General features: G+C 41.6%; 1 protein-coding gene across 1 annotated transcript in view; it reads left to right on the top strand.

Annotated features, from left to right (window-relative positions):
• DPP4 (dipeptidyl peptidase 4) overlaps window positions 1-21,144 on the top strand; it is a 68,959-nt gene that overhangs the window by 16,289 nt on the left and 31,526 nt on the right. The window contains exons 4-12 of the mRNA XM_054970609.1: window positions 1,885-1,973; window positions 2,094-2,168; window positions 5,965-6,017; window positions 6,802-6,871; window positions 8,814-8,934; window positions 10,924-11,084; window positions 13,826-13,929; window positions 15,340-15,475; window positions 17,181-17,225. Coding sequence (XP_054826584.1) covers window positions 1,885-1,973; window positions 2,094-2,168; window positions 5,965-6,017; window positions 6,802-6,871; window positions 8,814-8,934; window positions 10,924-11,084; window positions 13,826-13,929; window positions 15,340-15,475; window positions 17,181-17,225 — 854 coding nt within the window. The remainder of the gene's footprint in view (window positions 1-1,884; window positions 1,974-2,093; window positions 2,169-5,964; window positions 6,018-6,801; window positions 6,872-8,813; window positions 8,935-10,923; window positions 11,085-13,825; window positions 13,930-15,339; window positions 15,476-17,180; window positions 17,226-21,144) is intronic.

The raw sequence follows: 21,144 nt of genomic DNA, 5'->3' as shown, positions 1-21,144 counted from the left end.
TTAGTCGAAGTTGTATACTGACAGTGCAATCTCAAGCAGAGTCACAACCTTTTACATTAATTGAAGTCAATGGGCTTAGGAGGGTGTAAGTCTGCTTAAGATGCGCTGTAAAGCAGGTAATTATGAATTCTGGCACCATCCTTTATGCTCTCTGATGAACAGATATAGAGCAACAAGTTCTACTTGCTTCTTTAGGTTATTCTGTGAAACTAAGTGTAGTGTGGAAACTAAGCAATTGCTATAAATTTTTAATTACCAAATGTCATGACTACTACTACTACTAATAATTCTTGACATATATTTTATTTTACTTCATTTATGCCCCACCTTTCCCTCCAGCTGGAACCCAAAATGGCTCACATCGTTATCCTCTCCACCATTTTCCCCCACAGCAACCCTGTGAGGTAGGTTAGGCTGAGAGTGTGTGACTGGCCCAAGGTCAACCAGTGAGCTTCCATAGTACAGCAGAGAAGCAAACCTGGGTGCTCTCCTTCTACAAAGAGCTGTGTACATATTATCTTGTCATTCTTAAAACAGCCTTGTGAGGAGTGATTTGGCCATGATGACCCGTGCTCTGATCACATCCAGGTTAATTTGCTGTAATGTACTTTAAAGTTTGTTTAGAACAGCGCAGCCAGGCTGTTGTTGGGAGGTTGGATGCAGGGATACTATTATCCCAGTGCTGAAATGCCTGTACTTGGCTGCCTGTGTGTTTATGGGAAAAAGTCAAAGTGCTGGTGTTTACCTCTAAGATCCAACAACTTGGGACCAGAGTACTTGGAGGGCCATTTCTTCCCATATTGCCCAGCCTTCCTTCTTTGTATCCCTGCTCTCTGTTCCCCCATCTGCAGAGGAGAGTGGTGTCTAGGATCAGAGTTTTCTCAGCAGCACCTTATCTCTGGAATACCCTCCTCTTTGATCTCTGTTTTTTAGATGAGTATTTTTTATTGCCTACATCTCACTTGAGAGCTGTTTTGTGACTGGTGTTTTAATACTGTGAAGAAATTGTTTTATTATTTTATGCTGCTGAACATTGTTTTATCTGTCTAATGCAGTTTTATGTTCTCATGTGTCTGCTACATATTTTATGGCCAGTTTTTAGTATGTTTTATAATTTTATTGTTAAAATGCTTTTGTTTGGTAAGCCATCTCTAACATCTCTAGAGAGACAATGTGTAAATTTATTTACTAAATAAATGCATGAATAAGATAGAACAATATTATTAACCCCATATTGCAACTTTGGGGCAAGGCTAAAATATAGGGCTTTGCCCAAGGCCATCTGCTGAGTTTGTAACAGAGATGAAATTTTAGCTAAGGACCTCTGGCATCATAGCTCATTCTCTTAAGCCACTGAGCTCCTAGCCATAGACTTGCATGACCCAGGACTGTCGTACCTGCACGAACTGCCTTTGCCCATATGTGCCCACAGGACATTCCAATTCATCAGTCCAGGGATTGCTAGCAGGTCCACAACTTAGGTCCATAAGAACTGTCATTGCTTCAACTTCCTTTGTGGCTGCTTCTGTACTGTGCTTCCGGAGGGTTGCAGGTTCCAGTGGCTCCTTGTGCCTTAAGTAGCTCATGAGTGAAGGCTGTGGTTTGTTTCCTTTTGTTTTTTTCTGCCAAGGTATGTTTCAAAATTTATTTAAACTACTTTTAAGTCCTATTTAGTTTGAGCAAGGCTGTTAATGATTTTGAAGGTATTTCATTCATAGGGTTGCCATAAGTTGGAAGCGACTTGAAACACATAACACACACAAGTCCCATTCATCAGCAGGAAAGCGAGATAAAAATACCTGAAATTAATAAAGACATTAGAAGAATAATTGGAGGAAATGTTTGTAATTTTTTTTTTTTTGCTACTGAACTTCTCTCTTTCAGGAAATCAGTATCTCCACACAAGACAAAGCAATATTTTCCTCTTCAGTGTTGATGGAAATGTCACTGAAATCTTCACAAATGACACATTAGTAAGTCCCCCCAAATATCGCCTGTTTCAGCCCTTTGCTCCCAGTTGAACTATTCCCTTGAATATATGCATTGATAGTGTTCTAGTTTTTAATACTCTTTTCCTACCCTTACATCTACAGACAGCTCATGGTGCTTCTGAAGCAATACTGTCAGCAGACCAAAAATTTGCTCTTCTGCGATATGATTACATGAAGGTATCCCTTAAGTTTCTAGTTTATCTCCCAGCTTGTATTAGTATAAAGGGTTAACGTTATCTGTAATATGGAAGATTGGGGGTTTTGTAGATAAAGAGTCCAGCAAACGTCTTAAGGCTTTGGTTTATTCCCGTACATTATACAAAGATGCACACAAAGCCGCCCCTGCTATTCTCCAATGATGTCATACAGCTAAAGTTGTTATGAGGTTGGTTTCTGATTGGCCTGCTAGGTTTTTCAGTGTCTGGGCCAGCAGCCAATCCAGGCAATATTGAATCTAGTTAAACCTGTATCCTCCCACGCCTGTAATAGGGCAGTGCTATATGTTATTAGCATTGCTTTAAAAAAAATTTTTTTTATGCTGTTTGCAGAATTTCTGGGCAATGGTATTCTTAATTAATGAGCAAAAATAAACTGTGTGGGTTAGGATCAGAGTTACAGGTATTCTGTACCATAAAATCCTAACCAAGCATATGCTTCTCTAATGCCTGCCTTTTCATGATTCTGAACCAGCCTTTCCCAATGTTCTGAGTAATAGTTGTGTTTATAAATTATATTGTGCAATTTAAATTATGCAAATGTAAGCACCTAGTTGCATATTTTTTTTAAATTTCCAGGAAGTTATAAATATTCTTATGTGGTAAATAGACACATTTGCTACAAATGGGATTTAACTTCCATGTAAATACAGAACTGTCAGATTATGCCATCTATTATTGTGCCTATAGATGTATAATAGCTAGTGATGATGTATGTTAAACAATGAGAAATAGGGCTTGAAGTTAGGGTGAAGTGACTGATGTTGCAATTCTAAAAATCCTTTCCTGGAAGTAAGCCCATTCAAATAAAATGGAACTTACTTGTAAGTAAGCTTGCTTAGGATTGCTCCCTGGACGTTATAATGTGCAGTGCCGTTCAAAGACACTTTCTTCAGAGTAACCTCCACTGCATAGACTTGAGTAGGATTCTGAGCAGACTTGCTTAAGATTGCTCTTTTAATCATGCAGGGCAAAGGAGCCCCATCTACTGAAACATAGAGCCTTTCCCAAACTCTGCAGGTATTCTTCTGGATTGCCTGATTATACATCCTGTAAAATATGGAATCATTGTACTCCAAAGATTCTTCTCCTGCCTGAGGGATAAATTCCAGAAAGTGGTGCTGATAGACTGTAACTTTGTCCCTTGGCAACTTTGTCCCTTGGCAACTAACAGTGCAATCCTATGGAGGGTTAGTCCAGTCTTAAGTTCATTGACTCCAATGGAGTCAAATCAGGTCCTTGATTTGGGCCAGGAAGCAAATTGGGAGGTAGTGCAGATGGAACAAGACTGGAGTGAATTGGTCCCTGTGACCTATTCTATTAAATATTCTTTTTTTAGAGTATCCCTTTTTATTATTTTATTTACTTTTGTATACACAACCCTTTATCAACATAGATTTAACACTGCCCCTCCCTCCCAGCTCCCCTCCCCAGGTATTCACTGTCACTGTGTGGAAAGATCTGTATGCAACAAGGCTTTTAAGCAATCAAAGACTTGTCAATTCCACCATCCCTTCACTTTACACTAAAAATATTAAATATTCGGATTGCAACATTCTGTATCAGCTGTAACTTCTGGGCAGTCTTCAAGGGCAGCCCCACGCAGAGCACATTGCAGTAATCTAATCTAGATGTACCACAGTGGCAAGATCTTTTACCATCAGCTGGAGCTGGTGAAAGGTGATGGGGAGGGGGGGGGGAGAGACATGATTACTCTTTTTAAGTATTTAAAAGGTTTTTACTTAGAGAAGAAAAGGAAGATGTTCCTTTTGGCACCAGAAGATAGATATCGAAACAATGCGTTTAAACTACAGGAAGGAAGGTGCCAACTAGACATTAGGAAAAACTTCTTCACATTAATAATAATTCAGCAGTGGAATCAGCTACCTAGGGTTATGGTGGGTTCCCCCTCATTGGCAGTCTTCAAGGAGTGGTTGGACGAATAATTGTCGGGGATGCTTAAGGCTGTTCCTGCATTGGGCAGGAGGTTGGACTAGGTGGTCTGTAAGGCCCCTTCCAATTCTATGATTCTATGGATACCACTGCCACATGTTTATCCAACAGCAGGCTCAGGTCCAGCAGGATATAAAAGATTAAAATCAATGAATGTAAGTTTTTAAACGACTTTTTTGCATTGGGACTTTAAAGCGTTTCAGTATCTGTTCTGCTTCACATGTTTGCAGGAGTTTCACACTTGCAAGTTAGTCATGGGACATACTATTGATGTTTGCCTGCGGATACAACCCTCTTTATATACAACTCATTTGTATATAAAAAATACTCATAGGAGAGCAATCCTCAGATAATTTGCTGTATGGTTTGGAAATAATATTGCTACAGATTTTGTGATTTGAGGGCTGTGGTGCAATTGTATCATAAAAGATGTATGGGGAAATATATTATTTAAACTAAAAGCTCAGTGACCTAGCAGGACTGTGCAGAACCTAGTTAAAATTAAATGCATGGGAAAGGGTAAACGGTGTGGATCCCACTTAGAGTTTTCTATCTGCCTTTTCATGTTCTTTTCTGAGTACAAGCAATAGAAGCTCTTGCTTTGGTGCAAAGAGGGATGTGGTCAGGAGACACAGAATGCTGGCTTGAAAGAGGCAGTTGGGATTGTAGATGAATGAACTTGGCCCAGAGCAAGAGGTCTGCAAAAAAAAAAATACAATCAGTGAATATGCCTAGTCAGTGCTTGGCAAGAAGACAGCTGAGTAGCATGAAAGAAAGAAATGAGGGGAGACTTCTGCCAAAGCCCAGCAGCAGGAAGAGGGTTTGCTTACAACACTGAAACAAGGTGGGCATAGGGGTGGAAAGAGAGAGAAGGCAAATTCCAGGAGCCTAGTTGCATTCCTTGAAGGCTATTCCTCCTTTCCTTTCTGACAATAATCTATCCATCTGGCCCCTTGGAGCCTGTTTATCCTTTTACATAAGAATGACTTAATCTTAGTTAAGAAAGCCAGAAAGTTTAGATGGAAACACTTATTTGATTTGTATATTTCACTTACAAAATGTGTATCACTCATCTTTCAACATGCAGGTGTCAAAGTGGCATGCAAAAGAAAAGATTTTTTTTTAAAAAAAAACTAAAGATAAAAATGAAGGAATGAACCATAAACCTAGCTTAAATAAAACTAGCAATGGCAGAGTGTTATCTAGCCTCTGGTGGCTGTATCAGATTTCAGTCAACAGTAGTCAAAAACTTTAGTGACTGTTTAAGAAAATATATCTGTGTTATAAATGCAGGGAGAGTGTGTTTTTGCATATCTAGGTTATTCCACACAGGGAATCTTTGCTTTCTTTGCCATTTGGAGCAGCAATGGAGCCTCCACCCAGGGATCTTATCGTCTCCATGCTCATTCACTTAGGGATCTTCTTACACCCAGCATTCCCTCCCCTACTCATGGTCTTTTTGTCTTTTATTGCAGTTTTTAGAAGTTCTATAGCAATGGCATTACTCGATGTATCGCTATAGTATTCTAACAATAATAGCCTAGTTTCTCTTGAGTTTTGTACCTAGTACCTGGGCCATGCCAAAGTTCACGCATTCCATTACTACCAAGTCTTTCTTGGAGAGAGTTGCAGAGGCCACTGCATGGACAAAATATACTTTCTGCCTCTTGGAACACCGTTTTAAGAACAGCAGAAGCCCAAGGATACAAATATTGGCTACCCCCAGTTTCGCCTATGACTAATGCCAATGTCATCTGACTTGTCTTGGTGAGAGGTTTCCTCCTGAATTTTTTTTTCTCTTGCAGGTGTGGAGGCACTCATTCAATGCATCATATTTCATCTATGATTTGAAAAATAGGTTAGTATTCTCCTAATAGGTTAAAAGTAGTTACTTATGGTAACCTAAGAGGCGGGGCCTGCCAAGGCCCTGCAGCCATCGGAGGCAACGGGAAGGCTGTACGGGGAGTGGTTCCCCCATGCTGCACCTCCCTGTCGGCTCCGCAGGCAGGCCTCTGAGGGCCGTGGAGCCAGCGGACAGGTGCAACATGGCCCCACAATTGCTGCAGAGGAGGTGGGAAGGCCACACGGGGGGAGCTCCCTGCACTGCACCTCCCCAGCGGCTCTGCAGGCAGGCCTCTGAGGGTTGCAGAGCTGGTGGGAAGGCACAGTGTGGCCACGCAGCCACCACGGGGGTGGCAGGAAGGCTGCATGTGGGGTGTGTGCTGAGCCTTCCCACTGGCTCCGCAGGCCCTCAGATGCCTGCCTCTGACACTTTTTGTCCTGGTGCAGGGGCACAGCAGGGCCGCAGTATACCTGCGGCAGGATAAAAAGTGAGTCATTGGGAACATGGCTCGGCTTTTATATAGTAGAACATGTAATATTGCTATCCTTTTTAAAGAGAAAATTGGTATGTATTCCTATTCATATACTAATTTTTTCTTCCCCCCCTTTGCTCTTTTCTTCCTTTGCTTTATCTTGTAGAAATACATTTTTTCTTTTGCGTGTTTTTATAATCAAAGTAAATTTTTTAAATAAAGCTTTATTATAAAAAAGGAAACTATGTTAGTAGCATTGCTGTCTTATCAAAAATATTATAGTGACCATATAAATTACATTGTACTAATTTGGGGTTTTTTTTCTAGTACCATAGTAAACGACTCACTTCCTAAGGATATCCAGTACATATCATGGTCACCTGTTGGTCACAAATTGGTAAGTGAAAAACATGGACCTTAATTCACATTCTATTCATGTCAGTGGCAAAATTCCCATTGATTTTAATGGCTCTCATTTGTTCCAAGAGAAATTTATGTGTTTGTAGTAAGATTTCTTTTTTAAAAAAGTGTTTGAGTTCATTGTACATGTATAAAATAATTTTAATGTACCAATATGGAGCTTCATAATATGTAATATGGAGCTTCATAATAATTTTCACTCTTTGTAGTATGGGCAGTAGTATATACTGAGTATGAGTTTGGGTGGAACAGCACATTGTGTTGTATGTTTGTGCTTTTTCTGGATGGTTTCTCATGACAAAATGCAACCACAGGAGCTGTGATTTAAATAGGGGAAAGACCACTGTGGGAGGCAGAAGCAGCAGGGCTTATTTCGAGGGGGAACGCGCAGGAACGCAGTTCTGGCAGTTCCCCAAAGAGGTTACAAGTAGAGATGGGCACGATCCAAAAAAAATGAACGATCCAGCTGATCGTGGATTGGCACCAGCGCCAATCCCAAATTAACGATCCATACCGAGCATCTCCCATTCCTGATCCGTGGATTGTGGAGGCCAAAGCGGGCCGTGCTGCTATTCCCAGATATGTGGGAAGGTGGGTGGCGGCGGCAGCCACCGGGCCTGGCGGGCACGGGGAGGCGGCGATGAGCCACCTCCCCTCAGGTCCCATTCAACAACACAGGAGGTCTGTGTTTGGCCGTCAGAGCTGCCTATCAGGTTTGCAGAGATGAGATTGGAGTGCCCATGGCTACAGAACACCCCCTTCCCCCTCCCTCCCCTGGGTGTCTTCTCCCAACTTTTGACTGCTTTGCTGCTCCGTGGTTGGAAGGAAGTCCTGCTGATCAAGGAAAGCTGGGCTTCCATTCAGGTTTCCAGGGCAACAGAAGGAGGGCAAACAGATCTCAGGCTTTCTCTTGGCTCCGTTGCCAGGGGAATAGATTGCTGGCGCCTGAGTGTCTGGATCCCCGATCCGAGCCTGAACGCAGTGATCCAGGCCTCTCCCGATCGCTGAATCGTTGGCCGTGGACAATCATGATCCGCCGGGTCACGATCACACGATCGCCATTGTCGTGTTTTTTTTTTTTATCATAATGTGGATCATGCCCATCTCTAGTCACAAGTCAGGTGTCCCTGCCCACCTGACGCTCAGCCATTTTGGGCCTGTTTTGTCCTGGATTGGGGCTGAAACGGCCCAGATTGGGCCTCTGATTGGTGATGGATCACTCTCCTGTTCAGCAGTGGTCTGATCCTGACCATTTGGGGCCCCTTTTCTGCCATTTTCAGCCCCTTTTTGCCATTTGGGGCCCAATTTCGGTCCTGAATAGCTAGGATTGGGTACAAAACAGCCAGGATAGGTGATGTCAGGGGGTGTGGCATATGCAAATCAGTTATGCTAATGACACATTTCTGGTGATGTCGTGTGGCACATGCTAATGATGATGCTAATGAGATATGCTAATGAGTTCCTCCAGCTCTTTCTCAATGAAATAACCCCTGAGAAGCAGTATTCATCTCATCCTCCTTGTGCTGTTTTCTTGCTGCAAACCACCACTTACAGCTATTTTTCATCTTTGGCTGTGTAAGTTTCCTCAGATAGGTGTAAAAGCAGGTGAGAGTGGCAATTTTTGGCGGGAAAGCAGCTCAAAGAGAAAGAGCTACATTTTCCCTTCTCGTACAGTGGACTTCTCTCTTTAAAGGCAACATTTTCCAATGGCAGGATGAAAATTTCCTGCCTCCCCCACCGCTTTACTGCAGCCCACTGATTTCCTTGAAATGTTTCTTGTGAGGAATGACCTGAGGGGTATCTTCAGGAAGGGGAGAATTAGTAGAATGTCCGGTTTGTGTCCAGAATCCATGGTAATACAATGTAAAGGGCTATACAGCTGTCATAATTTGATAGTTATTTTAATTTTTTTATGGCAGGCCTATGTTTGGAATAACAATATTTATGTCAAAGAAACGCCAGCTGAGCCTAGTATACAAATCACGACAAACGGGAAAGAAAACACAATTTTTAATGGATTGGCAGACTGGGTTTATGAAGGTAATTAATTTTCAAACAATGATTTACCATTTTACCACTTAATATAGAATTTAGCCATTTCTTAAAATGTTAAGGCCAATGAGCCAGTTTGGTGTAGTGGTTAAGAGCAGGGGACTCTAATCTGGAGAGCCCGGTTTGATTCCCCACTCCTCCACTTGAAGCCAGCTGGGTGACCTTGGATCAGTCACAGCTTCTAGGAGCTCTCTCAGCCCCACCTACCTCATAGGGTGATTATTGTTGTGGGGATAACAATAGCATACTTTGTAAACCACTCTGAGTGGGCGTTAAGTTGTCCTGAAGGGCAGTATATAAATTGAATGTTATTATTATTAATATTCCACATGGTAACTGAAATCCAGTGGCTCTGATGTATTCACTGATGCCTGTTTCATACATACAGGAAAATGCAGTGGCACTATGTTGATAGAATGGTACTGCGGTAGAAAGGACTATACCACTTGAGGCTGCAGGTGGTATATTCCAGTTTTGAATGCTTCTTTGCATTAAAAAACCCTCCATGCTAACAGCAAACTAACACAAGAGGGAAGGATCTCCTTGCTTGCTAGGCCAGTTTTCTGTTTGCAAGGAGTTTTTAACATAGGCAAGAATTTCAAAACTTGATCTTCCATGGCCTCTCACTGTGGTATAAAATGGTACAATATTGCAACATTTCAGATCTACAGCACCTCACTGTCACTTGATTGCCCTGCATTATGAACCGGGCCCAGATTCCATACACATAGGAATCCCTCACTTCTCTAAAAACAGAAGTGTTTCATGCATAATTGAAAATGTGGAGTAGATACAGATCATGTCTTTTAATAGAAGATTTAGAGATACCCCTCATGTACAAGGTTTTGAGAGGCACTCAAAGCGTTCAGGTTGTGAAAATACCAAGAAGAAAAGATGAAACCAGCTCCGATGACAATAGTAGAATATATGTGAATTTGGTTATGCAAATAATGTTCCTATTCATGAATTCTGCTTTGGCCATTTGTCTGTATTGGCAAATTTTATCTCCAATACTGGATATAATTCTGTAAATATTCAGTGTTGCTCTTTTACGACCAAACAAAATATGATGGCAATGGACCCAAGTGTCTTAATTGTATTTGCCCCAATTACACATAGAGTGAACTGTGGGAAGACTGCCATATAAAGTAGTGTATGTGCATGGGAGAGGGGGAATTGGCAGGTAAAGGTAAATTTTAATTTATCCACAGCTTACCTGGCAACATCCTGCCCTTTGATATTAATTTTCTCAGTGGGGCTGTGATATTGGAAAGTGGCCAAGAGATAAGTATATGGCAGAAGTTGCAGGGAAACAAGCATAAGGTGGGAGAGAAGGGTTCAATACCCCTTACCCACCCAGCCTTTTGCTCCTTTGGTTGCTCTGCTATTATGTACTGGGGTGTGTTTTCACGGAGTTAGTGGCTTGGGTCCTATGACATCATTTCCCTCCTGTTTCTCACTGGCTGCCTTGGGGCTTTTTGCTGCTGCAGCACTCACTTCCTCTGCTGCTAGCACTTTGATGTTTTTCAAGGAGACTTTATGCATGCCAAAGTGCTTGGTGCAACATTAGTGACTGCCACGGCAGAAAGCTTCTTCAATTGTCAGGAGAGGAGCACAAGGGGAACAATGCCATAGGATCCAAGTCAGTGTATTTGGCTTCGGTTCAGGTTTTTGACTTTGACTTATTAGGACGGGATGAATTTAGATAAAGCCACAATTAATTATACAGTTCTTGTATACTGCTTGGATTGTGAATGTGTGATGCATTAGAGAGCTAGACAATATTTCCATAGAAAGGCACTTTGGGGGGATTTCAGTTTGACTGCATTAGTCCCTAAAATAGGACAAGTTATCTGAACATAAGTAGCTCAATTGTATAATCTAAAATTATATATAAATTAATAAGAACAGTGTTTCAGATGCAGACGCCAACTTAGCAACTCTTGCTTCAAAAGAACACATTTGCATCTCTTTCAGAGGAAATGTTTGGCACCCATGCCGCTCTGTGGTGGTCTCCAAATGGCAGTTTTTTAGCATATGCAGAGATTAATGATACCGGAGTTCCTGTTATTGAGTATTCGTTTTATGCAGAAGACACTCTGCAGTATCCAAAGACCGTAAGAATACCATATCCTAAGGTCTGTATTATTTATTAAACATAGTTGCTGAGCAGTTTGGTTTAGAGAATAGTCACATTAAATCAGTTGCTGCTTAACGAAAATATTGTCTGTCTCTCCTCAACAGCTTGCTGTGATTATTGTGACTTAAGTCAATAGCATCTGGCAGCATTCAAGTATTCTATTATCTCTAGGGAAACAGAAAATAACTGCCATTTAAGGCTTTGGAATGTTTCCCTCAGAGGTTTTGTCTGAAATGGTTTGCAGATCGGGAAGAAATGGGGGGTGGGGGTGGGGAGAAATTACCTTGTAAAGGCAAAACTTCATAAGTGTGGTGTTTGTCAGTGTTAGGCAAATGCATCTCTTTGATCACTGGAAAGGGGGGAACTTCCTTTCCCCATAGAGATTCTGTGGTACCCATCATTCATATTAAAGAATGGAGGAGTATTCAACAGTATTAAATTGACTGATAGGATCGCAGAACTATTGAGAGAGATTGGGTCAGGGTTAGGTAGGCAGTCTCCAAAATGGCTACGTGCTGGATCATTTCCCTCAGCATGCAAAGCCAGTTCTCAGTCCAGCCAACCAGGGTCAGTACCAGAGAAGCTGAGGGCCAGGGAAGTGGAGGAAGTGGTAGCCATGGCTTATGCTCATCATCATCTCCCGGCCCCTTGCAACTGCCAGCTGAGTCCAAGGTGAGCCACTGAGGTGCTGGCAGTATCACTGAATCTTGATATTCTACCGGCATGCCTGGCTAAGCACAACCTTTATTCCGCTTTGCCCTTTACTTTGCCGGCACATCAGCATCTTCACAGGTAGACATGGTATCTTATTTTTTTCCATCACATGGGACAAAAAGGGTGCCCAGCACCGGATTAGACATGGTCTTTCATTGAGAAATATCAGACAGTATGTATAGATGTATGAACGTATATACCACTTTTCAATACCAATTTTCAAAGCAGAAAACTTTGTTAATTACAAATTGACTAGGGGAGCAATTCTAAGTTGGTCTACTCTGAAGTAAATCAGAGTTCAGCACAGCTTACACCTTGGTCAATTGAACCTTAGATATAGGGTTTGATCCAGACTATATTTTCTGCTCACATCTGGCAGTAGAACAGAATGTTCCTATCCCACACCCCACCCTGCAGATCTCCCCCAAAATATTACTCCTTGGGGGCCTGGGACCCTCAGGGATAACAGGAGAGGCAAATCCATAGTCTGCAGCAGGAAGAGGAAATTGGTGGGAATTACCCCACCCCTTCTATTAGCAGAAAATTTAGTCTGGATCCAAACCATATTAAGGTTCTCTAGTGAGTGAATCTGGATTTATATCATATTGCTCTGTTAATTATTCAGAATGGTAAAGCTGAAAGATCTTTCTGGGTCTGAGATGATTCAGCAGATTTGGCTGTTTTAAATATGACCAGTGATATTTTTTGTGTGCATTGTGTTATGGGGCGTTTTTTTTGTATGAAATGCGCTTGTTTAACATGGGCTTTTTTGAGGAGAGAAGGCACTGGACTGAAGTAATCATCCCAGAATATACATTTGATTAATTTTGATTTGTATTTTGCTTTGGCCATTTCCACAGGGCTTACCTTGTTCCAGAAAACAGCAAAATCTTGTGCAAAACCTCGCGAGAAGACACTGTTATCGTGTCTTCTCACGCGATAACAGCGTCTTGTCGCGCAATTTCGTGCGAGATTTCGCTGTTTTCCGGAACAAGGTAAGCCATGTGGAAACGGCCATTCTTTAAGTATGTCAGCACAATTGACCATCTGTTCTAGAACATGAACCTACTGTTACGAGTGCTTTGCCTGCTTTTCTCTTACTTTGTACGCCTGATTCTGAGCAGATTAAACATTAAGATGCTCGATAGGGAAGAAGTTTTTGGAAAATATTAAGTATCACTTTGAGTTGAAAAGAGTTGTTTTACTGCATGTATTTGCACTATCGAATGGTACAGCGTATGAACATTTTCTTACACAGAAATTATCTTTATGAAGAAAAATGTAATGAGTCGTTAGCTACAATTTTTATTTAATTTATTTGTAGTCCACCTTTCTCACTGAGACGCACGAGCCTCGTGCAGTGTGTTGACTCACTGCGCAGGGAGGGAGGGCATGCACAAGTGGACTGGCCCTGTTCCCTGCCCCACATGATCACTGAGCCATCTCCATGGTGTGAACATGTGAAGAAAGTACCCACACACGTAGCACCTGGCCATGATCAGTAATGTTCAGAAAGAAGCTACATTCATGATCCTCCAGATCTTTGTGATAAGCAGAACGATAGCTTCTTTATTCACATGGACATATTCTCCTTCTTCCACTGAAGAAGAAAAGACAACCTAAGCAACAGGTTTCTCCCATGGATTTCTCCTTGTTCCGGCTGCCTAGCATTCCTTGTTTGTACTGGCTGTTTCTGTTGACGAAATTACTGTATGAAAAGAAGTAATGGGGTTTGGGGCATGTTTTTTTTTTGGAAACATAGCCAGTCACAACAATTATTTTTTCTGCAAACCTTCTATATTACTGTATTAGTTTATGAATAAAACTAAATGACCATCGCTGGCTCTTTATACAATTATTTCAAGGCCTGCATGCTTTTTCTTTTAACTAAGTCTACTCTTAATGCACTACTCTGCCTTACATTTCACATTCAGTTTTGAAAAACTCTTATTTTGAAATTTATTGTGCTTTACTGAAATTGTGTATAATCCTCACCATGCTATGAAATCTCTTGATTTTCTCTAGGCAGGTACTACAAATCCAACTATAAGGCTATTTGTAGTGAATACTGAATCTCTTTCTAACATCAGTTCCAGTGAAATTTCTGCACCATCTAGCATACTTTCAGGGTAAGTAATTTGTTCTGAAAATGTTGAAGGTATTTTATTGATTGTGTAACTTTTCTTGGGGGGAAAAACCTGGCTCTAAAAAAGAAAATTGGATGCCTTTCTGAGTAAATAGGTTTTTTTCCCCATGGCGGTTGGTTTATTGATGTGTTAAGATGGTAGAATGTCTTCTTTGAATGCAGAAAGTCCCAGATACAATTCCCAGCATCTCCAGTTGAAAGGATCAAATAATAGGTAATGTGCAAGACCTCTATCTAAGACTAGGAGAGCTACTACGCTTGGAGTAGACCACACCTACCTTCATAGACCAATGGGCTGCTTTCACACGCATTGGCTAATGCATTTTAGTGTGCTTTAGCAATAATTGGCAACAGGATTTTCTTGTTTAACAGGAAACAATTGCTAAAACGCACTGAAAGAGCATTAGCCAATTTGTGTGAAAGTCATGCTCCAATTCTGTATAAGTCAGTTTCATGTGTCCCCAAGACTCCTTTCAAAATGTGTAAAGCTGGAATTATACTCCATACTTTGATTCATCCAGTTATAAGGACCCCTATGAATGAATATATTTCTTATGATGATGACATCATTTTGTCACCAAAAATTTCCGATATTGATTTCCTATAATTTGAATTTCAGTCTATTGGGGGGAAAAGATTTGCTATAGCTGTATTTAGGTATCACATCAAGTGGATATTAATAACCCTGAATATGAATGATTTTTTCTCAGCATGTACATATTCCTAATTGTTTCTTTCTCACACGGAGTGGCATGAAGGAATCCTGGTTTAAAGTTTAATATATTTAGGTGGCTTAGTTGCATTTAGAAGGAAAGCATAATCATGTTGATTGTGTAAATATCTGTTAACAAAATCAGTATATGAGGTTTATGGACATCAGTTTCTCTGAAAAATCTCTCTTCCCCCCACCCCAGCCACCTCACCCTCTTAAAAGAAAAGCTTCCCCGCTGTGCTGCAGGTATTTAGTCAAGGCAGAGTTAAATGTCCATTTGGAAGCAACCTCTGTTTATCTTCCCTGTGTCCAAATGGTGTTTCTAAAGCCTGTGGGGGCTGCAGGAGACACACACACACACAGATGCAGGCATTTTGAAAGTCAGTCATCTGGCTGAAGAGACAAATTAGTTTTAAACAGAATAACATTTTGCTCCTTCCATGGGATGATCTGCTGCGCTTAAAAATGTTCCAAACACTTCAGCTGTGGATCCGTTTCTCCCACTTACATATGACCATTACCTAGGACTCAAATCAAGATCTGTAATTTTTTACTCCGTGAAGCACATACAGTCTAAGCATTGCCAGAAAACCAAATAATATATGGTAGGTGTTCCAGTAGCTATGCTAGCTGGACAGTTCAGTGAAATATAAATTGTAACCCCCTATTTTTTATTTCTAGGGATCACTACCTCAGTGTTGTAACTTGGGTGACCAATGAGAGGATCTGTCTGCAGTGGCTCAGAAGGATTCAGAATTTTTCAGTTCTTGATATCTGTGACTACTCCAGACAGAGTGGAATATGGCAGTGTCCACCAGTAAGTATTTTTTTACTAGTAAGTATAAAAAGGGGTCTCAACTTTAGTTTAAAAGCCAAAAATAAGGTTGCATGAGGAGTGTGTATATGTAGATTCGTTTTCGTTTTCCCGGCCATGTCGGACGCTCCTCTCCGCAGGTCCGGGAGGAAACGTCCAAGCAGCCTGATCGGGCGGTTGACCTGCGAGGGTTAACCCCCAGGACGCCCAGTGAGGGGGTCAGGGTCCGGAGCGCGGCGGGAAGAACCCCCTGAAAGCAATGCAGGGGGTAAATTGCCCGTTTGCTCCAACGGAGGCCGGCAGACTTGCGCAGCACATCGCGTGCTGCCGGGCCATGGAGAACGGCAGTAAGCAGATTTAAGGTGAAAACCTGTAAGTAAGCGAATCCCTTCTGATTTCTAAGCATATGCGAAGGATTGATGGGAGTTGAAGCTAAGAAGGCGCGGATTTCTTCCCCTCCACGGAGTTTCGGAACTTAGCTAGCGCCCCCCCCCCTAAGATGGTGATGAAAAAGCAGAGCCCTGCGATGAGTAAATCGGTGATGGCGATGTTACAGGGGAAGGGGGAAACCCTGGAAGAGATGGTCAGACGAGCGGTCTTTGAAGCTATGCAGCCCTTTGTAGCGAAGTTAAATGAAATGGGGCAAAAGGTTGATTCAGTGGAAAGCGAAGTGAAAACCATTAAAGAGACAGCGTCTGGAGCAGAGCAGTCTGCACGCGAAAGTACTCATGAAAGCAACAAGAAAAGAAGTGAAGCTCTTGGAGAATCAAATAATAGGATTGCAAGTGGACCGTGCCCAAACGGTACTGCGTCTTCAGCATGTAAAAGAGGAGCAAAACGAAAATTTAAAAGATTTGGTGTCGGAACTTTTGGCGTCATTCGCTAAGGCAACTAAAGAAGAGTTAAAAAGCGATATTCTGGAAGTCCGTTGGACATCTTCAAAATATGCAATGAAGCATCAGCTGCCTCGCGAGATTATTATTGACTTTTCATCTAAGAAGACTCGGGACACCATCTTATATAATTCGTATAATGTGGACTTGGACTATCTGGGCAATAAGGTTAAGATATTGAAGGATGTTCCATTTTTGGCTCGTAAAAGAAGATTCAAATATAAAAGACTTGCGGCTTTCCTGAGGAAATGTGAAGTAAAATACAAATGGTTGTTTCCGGAAGGCATCTGGTTTAGATACAAGGATCAAACCTACAAGTTAACATCGGAAGTACAGCTGAGGGACTTTTTGTTTAACCATCAGGAGTTCCAGCAAGAAGAACGTTCAAAGCCTGAAGGGGAGAGTGGGGGGGAGGAGGGAACGAGCGCAGCTATTGTAGCTGCGCAGAGAGAACTAAGACCGAGACACGGGGGGGGGGGGGGAGACCTGATCCTGAATGTAGTCTGTATTTTATAAGATCTACCAATCTGATAGCATATTAGAAAGTTAACTTTAAAGAAAAATTGCAGTATGAAGGGAATACAAGACATGTAGATGTAGTGTGTGTTTTCTGTTTATATGTTGCTCTTTCCTCTTCCCCAGTCCCCTTTTTTCCTTTATATTTCTGTAGTTTTTTGTAGTTTTTTATGTTAGAAATTAAAAATAAAAAAAAATTATATAAAAAAAAGGAGTATGTGTATGTATGTGTTTGTTTGGAGGAGGAGAGATTGGTAGAAATCTATAATAACGGTGACAACTTTTTGTTTCCCTTTCAGGAAAAACAGCATAAAGAAGAAAGTAGAACTGGTTGGATTGGCAGAGTAAGTATTGCAGTCTAAGGACCCAATATGTCGCTCTGTTGCTTTGTATTATGTAATAAAAAGACTCTTCTTCCGTTACAAGAAGAAAAGAGAAGTAGATAAATTGCGCCTTCCTTTGCTACTTGATTTTCCCTAGGTATAGTAGTACCATATAGTACTTGTATTGTACAAGGCTCATGTCTGAGATGTAAACATAGGTCCAAATACTGGTAAAGCAGTGTACGTTCAAGTGAAAAGCAACTAGTGGGGAAATGTTAAGTACTCTTTCTCTTCCCCTCTCCTTTGCTTTTCAGGGCCATTAGATTACGTGATGTTGCAAAAAACATTGTGGGAGGGGTATTTGCAACAGAACATAAGATGGATGGGTCACTGTTCAACAAAATTGCAAGAACAACCCCAATGGTGCCTGATCACACACATCTCCTTGTGATAGTTTGGATTCCATTTTTGTTTCTTTAGCAAGCTCATTGGACAGCGAGACACCTGCCTCAAGTTCCATTGCACGGCCTAGGCTAACACCAATGGTAGCACTGTTGGACCACTCAATGCCACTCAATGACAAGGGAACTGTCCTCTCTGTTGTGGTGACATGACAGAATGAAAGGCAGACACTGTGCCATCTGATGAGGTTGCTAAAGTTACCAAAATGGAGCCAAACTTACGTGAGATGTGGAAGTCTGCTGATCGCACCACATGCACAGTCCTGATTACTATGTTGGGGGTAAATTTCCCAGAACTGGGGTTTACAGAGGAAAGTTTCCCCCGGATAGACACAACCCTCTCACCTTTGTCTCTGGCACTCAAAATTGAATATTTCTGATCATGTCATGTATTTATTTCAACAGACATTGTTGGGCAGATATATGCAGGTCAGCAGAGCTTACTTACATCAATGTGGTTTTTTTGTAGCAATTTTTTTCTGAGGAGGAGGCTGTTCTTATCACTCTATACTAACCTGGTTCTTGGCAGAACTTAAGGCTGTCTATCAACTGAAAAGTTTTCAAGTGGCTTTCTACCAATTATCTTAAGTGTGATTTCAGTATATTATTGCCAGGTCCCACCATCTTGTTCTTCTATTCCCATGTTCCTTACCAGACTGAACATCTTAGATTTAATACCTTTTTCTATTCCTTATTTTCTCACTGAATGGGAGCTGCATCATGTTCCTTTATTGGGCCAGTTTCATCCCTTTCAGTAGCCATTAGGGTTTTGTTTTTAAAGGAGCCTTGGATGTGATGAACATAACTAATCGTTTGGGCACTGTGAGACGGGTGTGCACTTATTCCACTTGTCCTTATTTTATTCATCATGCTCCTGTGTTACTTTAAGGAGCTGAGGAAGACACATATGGATATCTTGTTTTTTTCCTCAGAGCAACTCTGTGAGACAACTCTTGAAAGGCCTGCCCAAAGGTAGACAGTAAGCTTTATGGCTGATTGGAGAACTGAATGGGTTTCTCACATACAGCACTCTAGGTATTCCACTACACTACCATTCTTTGCATATTTTTAAAGAACAAAAATATACATGGACATTTTTGCTGCCTTGATATCTATCCTCCAAATATGTTAATGTCACTTTTGGTGTTTCAGGTCTGCAGTTAGAAAAAAATATCCAAAGCAAAAAAAAAATGTTTTCATACTCTGCCTGCTACATAAACATTGGTTTATCTCACCTTAGAGCCATTAAACCCTTTTTTAAGATCCCTGGTCACTTGTCAGTTATGATGGTTGTCAAAGCAGTAGTGACAAGCTTGTTCATAAGATTCAAGTGAAGATAAACTTGTAACAACATTGTCACAATTCTGTTGTTCAAATAAGAGAGAAAGGAACTGTTAAGGGTGTGGTCCCAAGGGCCCAGTTAATCTTTACAGGAGACTAAGATGGTGAAGTTGCTGAATGTGCTACCTTCTTCACACCTTCAGTATCCTAAAAAGGTTTAAAAGAACTTTCAAGGAACAAAGTGAAAAGTGAAACAGCAGGGAATACAAATCTGTCTTATAAAGATGGCGGACAATCCCACCTGCTGTCAAACTTGATGAGAAATAGAAGACCTTTACTGCTAACACATTTTGCTTCCACAGCACGAAAGTCTCAGTAAGCAATGTGCTGAGCAGGCTGTGAACAATTATGTAAAAAAGGAAAGCAGGAAAAAATGAAAGTGCATAGTGTAAACCCACAATGAAGGGGGATATTTCTTTGATTTATGAGCAGACATGGGCACGGACCGGGAAAAAACCACAGAATGTCTGTCCGTGGTTTGTCGTGTTTCACGGACCATGGACCATGAACTTTTCATGGACTTGCCCCTGTTTGTGGACTGGTTTGTCGGTTCATGGTCTGTCACTTCCGGGGGCCCTAGGATTGCCCCCTTTGCTCCCAGAGATGCCAAACTCACAGCATGTCTTCAGCAGGCTCTCCTCCAGTCACCCTCCAAATTTGGCCAAGATTGCATTTCAGAGGTCCAAGTTACAGAACCCCAAAGCGGCAGCCCACAGGAAACTTCCAGTACATAGAATAGGATCCGCAAACGCCAATTGACTTGCATTGGCATGCAGCAATTGGCAGAGCCCTAGGCTGGCACAACACCCCACAATCAAATAAGAATTGGAAGGGGAAAAAATGAAACAGAAGAGTGAGCCCACAAGGAGCCTAATAAGCTTGCACACAGAGCCTTGCTGCAACTCTGAGACTGGGTTGGAGCAGAGCCCTTGGCTAGCCCACCACCCTACAAACAAATAAGAATTGAAATTTAAAAAAATACTAAACAGAAGAATGAGCTCTCAGCCAAAGGAACCCAATAAGCTTGCTCCCAGAGCCTTGCAGCACAAGCCCCAAGCCTCCCTCTCGCACCATCCAAAAAAACTCCCACAAAAAGCAGTTCTTCCCCGGTAACCAGCTGCAAAGTGAAACCACGGCTCAGTGGTGGGTGTTATATATACTGCTTGCTCTCATAGCAATAATGGGTGTTCTCTGGTTGGCAGCCAGAGCTGCCTATCAAGGTTTTCAGGGCTAAGATTGGTGTGTTCGAAAGGCAGCAGAAGGTCTGTAAGCAACTCCCCTACATTGCCTAGAGAATTGATTGCTCAGCACCGGGATGTCTGCTTTCATGGACTCATCGCATCCATGAAAAATGTGTGTCTCATGACTTGCCTGTTCACAAACACTGAACTGGGCCGGTCTGTGTCAAATTTTGGTCCGTTTTTCGGTCCTTGCCCACCTCTATTGATGAGTTGTATTTTTACCCTTATGTTGGCATTTTTCAGTTGAAAATATTCGGTATAGTAGAATAATTGCTAAGTAAGAAATCTTCACATAGCAGAAGAGTGTCATTATTTCACATGCATATAGAAGGCATTAACAAGCAGTACCTTTAAATGTATAGTTCCAGAATTGATACAGTCAAGCAACTGATAACAAATTTGCCAGTCTGGTGTAGTGGTTAAGAGTGACAGGTTTCTAATCTGGAGAACCGGGTTTGATTCCTCATTCCTCTTCTTGAAGCCAACTAGGTGACCTTGGGTCAGTCACAGCTCTCTCAGAGCTCTCTCAGCCCCACCCGCTACCACAGGGTGATTGTCATGAAGATAATAATAACACACTTTGTAAACTGCTCTGAGTGTGGCATTATCCTGAAGAGCGGTATATAAATTGGTTGTTGTTGTTGTTATTGTTATTTTAAATGGCCATCTAGTTCTTTGATGACGTAACAAGGCCAGAACTATCCAGTTATGAGCTCAGCCTCCTGACAGTTCAGCCTGTTCAGTCTAGCTTTTCATAAGCAAGTAAATGTACTGCTTTTAACATAATAAATGGACTGCAATTCTGCCACCAGAAGGGTAGGTATTTGAGAGTGAGAAGTCAGATGGTGGATGTCAGATCAGACAAAAGACAAACTGCCTGCTTCTGCTTTGAAATCG

The sequence above is a fragment of the Eublepharis macularius genome, chromosome 2 (genome assembly GCF_028583425.1).
Source record: "Eublepharis macularius isolate TG4126 chromosome 2, MPM_Emac_v1.0, whole genome shotgun sequence".
NCBI classification, from domain to species: Eukaryota; Metazoa; Chordata; class Lepidosauria; order Squamata; family Eublepharidae; genus Eublepharis; species Eublepharis macularius.
This window is presented reverse-complemented; position numbering and strand designations above follow the sequence as displayed.